This window comes from Limulus polyphemus, unplaced genomic scaffold (genome assembly GCF_000517525.1).
Source record: "Limulus polyphemus unplaced genomic scaffold, Limulus_polyphemus-2.1.2 Scaffold121, whole genome shotgun sequence".
Taxonomy (NCBI): domain Eukaryota; kingdom Metazoa; phylum Arthropoda; class Merostomata; order Xiphosura; family Limulidae; genus Limulus; species Limulus polyphemus.
Window position 1 is genome coordinate 11,132 of NW_013665731.1, and position 4,551 is coordinate 15,682.

The 4,551-nt window shown below is 34.1% G+C and overlaps 1 protein-coding gene across 2 annotated transcripts in view; it reads right to left on the bottom strand.

The window, feature by feature from the left end:
- Positions 1 to 4,551, bottom strand: part of LOC106472514 (growth arrest-specific protein 1-like) — a 31,673-nt gene that overhangs the window by 9,453 nt on the left and 17,669 nt on the right. The window contains exon 2 of one of the 2 annotated variants that reach the window (XM_022401866.1): positions 2,486 to 2,659. The exons of the other annotated variant lie outside the window; for it this stretch is intronic. Coding sequence (XP_022257574.1) covers positions 2,608 to 2,659 — 52 coding nt within the window. The 3' untranslated portion in view covers positions 2,486 to 2,607. Of the gene's footprint in view, positions 1 to 2,485; positions 2,660 to 4,551 lie in introns of those variants that run through there. 2 annotated transcript variants of the gene reach the window in all.

The following is a 4,551-nucleotide window of genomic DNA, read 5'->3' on the forward strand; positions in this document are numbered from 1 at the left end:
ATTTCGACCTGATGATGACAAAACCTTGTCGAAACGTTGTACATTTGCTGTTATGTTAAACTTATATTAAAGTTTTTCTTCATTACCCATTCAAACCGTCTCCAGCCATTATCCCAGTTATTAGTTTAAACTCACACTTCCTAGACCCTAGAATAAACACGATTACTCTCTCCTATTTCTTAAACTCTGACTTTTATTACCTTGGCGCTTCATATCAAAAATCTACAGCTAGAGTACAAGTGTTTAGTGAAGAAATTTAATTTTTTACAAAAAAAGGAATAATTAGAAATACATTACACGATACTATATTTTAAATCAAAAAACAGTTTTAGTTATTATTGCGATAGTTATTACGTTCGTTTTGCACCTAGTAAGAACACTTTAAACAAACACAAGTTACGTTTTTTTGTTCATTTTTAAACAACGGGAAACAACTGTTGTTCAGTGTCTTAACCGACACAAAGATAATATTGTTTGTTTGTTTGTTTTTTTGAATTTCGCGCAAAGCTACACGAGGGCTATCTGCGCTAGCTGTCCCTAATTTTACAGTGTAAGACTAGAGGGAAGGCAGCTAGTCATCACCACCCACCGCCAACTCTTGGGCTACTCTTTTACCAACGAATAGTGGGATTGACCGTCACATTATAACGCCCCCACGGCTGAAAGAGCGAGCATGTTTGGTGGGACTGGGATTCGAACCCGCGACCCTCTGATTGCGAGTCGAGCGCCAAAGATAAGAGGATAAATCAAACGTTTCAAGACATTGGAATGATATATCTCCTACGAGCGCGAAAAAAAATATTTAAAAGCTTTAGGCACAAATAGAAATATAATGTAACAAAAACTTTTGAGAACTTTCTATTTTCACGATTAACAATATTTTTGTTGAAATTATTTGTCATAAATTATATATATATACAAAAATATATCTTGCACAAAATCGAGCTGATAGCTTGGCCGAATCAGCAATATTAAAATCTGCAACGACATTATTTTCAATAGAAAGCTGAATTTATCCTATGTGAGTAAAATCTCTATGTTACAAAACACTGTAAAGCAAAACTTACTAGTAATTAATTAAATCCATTAGTGTTATTTATGATACTATAACATAAGTATATGTTATATTGGGCCACGATGTGTTTGTTTCTTTTTTTAGGGTACATTTAGCTCATAGCTGTTTCAGAAAATAGGATAATACTTCACAGTACTTAACTCAAGTGTAGGCGAATTCTTCAGAGTACTCAACTGTAGGTAAATCATTCAATATACTTAACTCAAGTATAGGTAAATAATTCAGTGTACTTATCTCAAGTGTAGGTAAATCATTCAATATACTTAACTCAAGTATAGGTAAATAATTCAGTGTACTTATCTCAAGTGTAGGTAAATTATTCAATGTATTTATCTCAAGTGTAGGTGAATCATTAAATGTACTTAACTCAAGTATAGGCAAATAATTCAGTGTACTTATCTCAAGTGTAGGTGAATCATTAAATGTACTTAACTCAAGTATAGGTAAATTATTCAGTGTACTTAACTCAAGTATAGGTAAATGCTTCAGAGTCCTTAACTCAAGTGTAGGTGTATTCGTCAATTTACTTACCTCAAGAGTATGTGAATTCTTCAGGGTACTTTACTGTAGGTGAATTCTTCAGGGTACTTAATTCAAGTGTGGATGAATCATTAAATGTACTTAACTCAAGTATAGGTAAATTATTCAGTGTACTTATCTCAAGTATAGGTAAATGCTTCAGAGTCCTTAACTCAAGTGTAGGTGAATTCGTCAATTTACTTACCTCAAGAGTATGTGAATACTTCAGGGTACTTAACACAACTGTAGGTGCATGTTCAGTGTACTTAACTGTAGGTGAATTCTTCAGGGTACTTTACTGTAGGTGAATTCTTCAGGGTACTTAATTCAAGTGTAGATGAATGTTTCAGTGTACTTAATTCAATTGTAAGTGTATTATTCAATGTAATTAGCTGATATTTCTTTCTCGTTGCGTTTAGTGTAAAAACATCATTTTTAAACTACGTTTCATTGCCTTAAGGACATCTTTTCCTGCGGAATTCGGCTGCGTGGAATATAATTGCTGTTGAACATATGAATGCCAGCAGAAATATACAGAAGTATGTAATACGTTCGTTTAGGTATGGTAATGACTATTTTATTCGAAACATGTGCGCATTGGTTTTTATAAAAATCCACATCTATGACGTCACAGAAGAATCCTCTTTTAAAATAACTTCATTTATTTGTTATGTATTTAGAGGAAAACTTAACTATTTAGTTATTTTAGCGATTTAAAACGTAAATGCATATATATAAGATACGGTACCTGGTGCGTAATCATATTAAGTGCTGAATAATATCTTGTGATTACTTTAAAATGTTTAGTTGTTATATATACATACAAACACAAAAATCGTACGAGCAAGTGATGTAATAAATTATTTTATTAGATTGCTCAGTTGTAGCTACCTTGAAGATTCTGAGAATACTTGGACTTTGGTTGCAAAGTCACACAATGAACTATCTGTGCTATTCTCGCCGCGGGTACAGAAACCCCAAATCTTAACGTTATAAGCCATCAAGGTTATCGCTCAGTCACCCGAGGGCGCTAGGACTTGGCAATCCCAGATCTTACATTGATCACTGTAACAAACAAAAAAAAACGAACATTTTGAAACCTTTGAGAGACTATTGTAATGAACATGTGATACATGAAAGCTGAATTTCAATGCAAGTAAGAGTACACGTATAACAAACTGACACTCTCCCTCCTCACCGAACAAAAATCTGGAAACAGGACTTGTAAATGCTCAGCATGCAATCTCGAAAGAAGAGCCTATCCTTAACTCCATAAAACATTTTAAGCTAATGCTCTATATAGAAGAATCTAATCCTTGAACATGTTCGTTATCATAAATGTTACTTCTTCTTCTCAAAAACAGTTGATAGTTACCACTGATGAAACTTACAAAAATACGAAGACTTAATCTTAAACAGTTAATAAAAAACCCTACTTTCGAGTTTAAGATTCCTTTTTTAAGGCAAATACTTTCATGAAATGTAGAATTAAATCTAATTTAACCATTTTTTCCCGACATAAAACACCTAATTCATTTTACTCTATGCGTGCTGCAAAAATGAAAGTTATTTAACTTTTGTTTCTAATTCTTTAAGATATGCCTGGATATTTAGCAAGTATAACTTACTGGTCATTAGCAAACTTTGCTCGTGAAAATTAAAAGCACTTCCAACTAAGAGTGTAACTTAAAAATCGCATCATCATACGGTGGTAAGAGTACTGAATTGTGGATTCGAGGTACATGTCCTGTTACCACTACTTTGGGCCGTGGGTGCATTATAACAGTGACGTTCAAAAACCCACTATTCGACTAGAGTAGCTCACGAGTTGGCAATGTTGACTAGCAGCTTTCCCTCTAGTCTATCACTTAGAAAATACAGACGGCTAGTGGAGATAGTCCTAGAATATTCTAGTCTATCACTTAGAAAATACAGACGGCTAGTGGAGACAGTCCTAGAATATTCTAGTCTATCATGTAGAAAATACAGACGGCTAGTGGAGATAGTCCTAGAATATTCTAGTCTATCATGTAGAAAATACAGACGGCTAGTGGAGATAGTCCTAGAATATTCTAGTCTATCATGTAGAAAATACAGACGGCTAGTGGAGATAGTCCTAGATTATTCTAGTCTATCATGTAGAAAATACAGACGGCTAGTGGAGATAGTCCTAGAATATTCTAGTCTATCACGTAGGAAATACAGACGGCTAGTGGAGATAGTCCTAGAATATTCTAGTCTATCACGTAGGAAATACAGACGGCTAGTGGAGATAGTCCTAGAGTAATTTTGCGCGAAATTCAACAAACAACAATTAAAGTAGGTCTTTATTTAAAAACAATACATTTACTTGTGTCTTAAACCAGTACCTGAAACACATGTTAATGTTATTTTGACTTCTGACATACCTAAAAGACCCTAAAAGAGTAATTAAACTTATTTATTTTCTCCCAGTGGGACAGCGGTGAGCTTATGGAATTCCAACGCTGAAATCCGGAGTTCGATTTCCTGCAGTGGACACAGCACATAGCCCATTGTGGCTTTGCTCTAAAACAAACAACAACTTATTTTCCTTTTTTTTACAGACTAAACTTTATCCCAGAAAACCCTAGAATTGTATGTGTATTGACTGCTTTGTGTGCAATAGGTATCTTGAAGAGTGGTGTGACATAATTTTGTCTTTATTGTGAACACTATCACACTAAAGATCAATAGAGACCTTCGTTGAGTTGAAAAATAACGATTTATCATGAATATAGTATTGAAACATAACACTAAATAGATGGGTACACGTATCGTGAATTAGTTACAGATCGTACGTGAAATTATTTTTGTTGATATTTGGGAGTTGTATAAAGTAGTTCTGCTGTTTAACATTTAACGAAATAAAAGGCTCTTTTTCGATATTATTCGTACAATCATGTCTCCTGTTAGTGCCCGGCAGGGCCAGGTGGTTA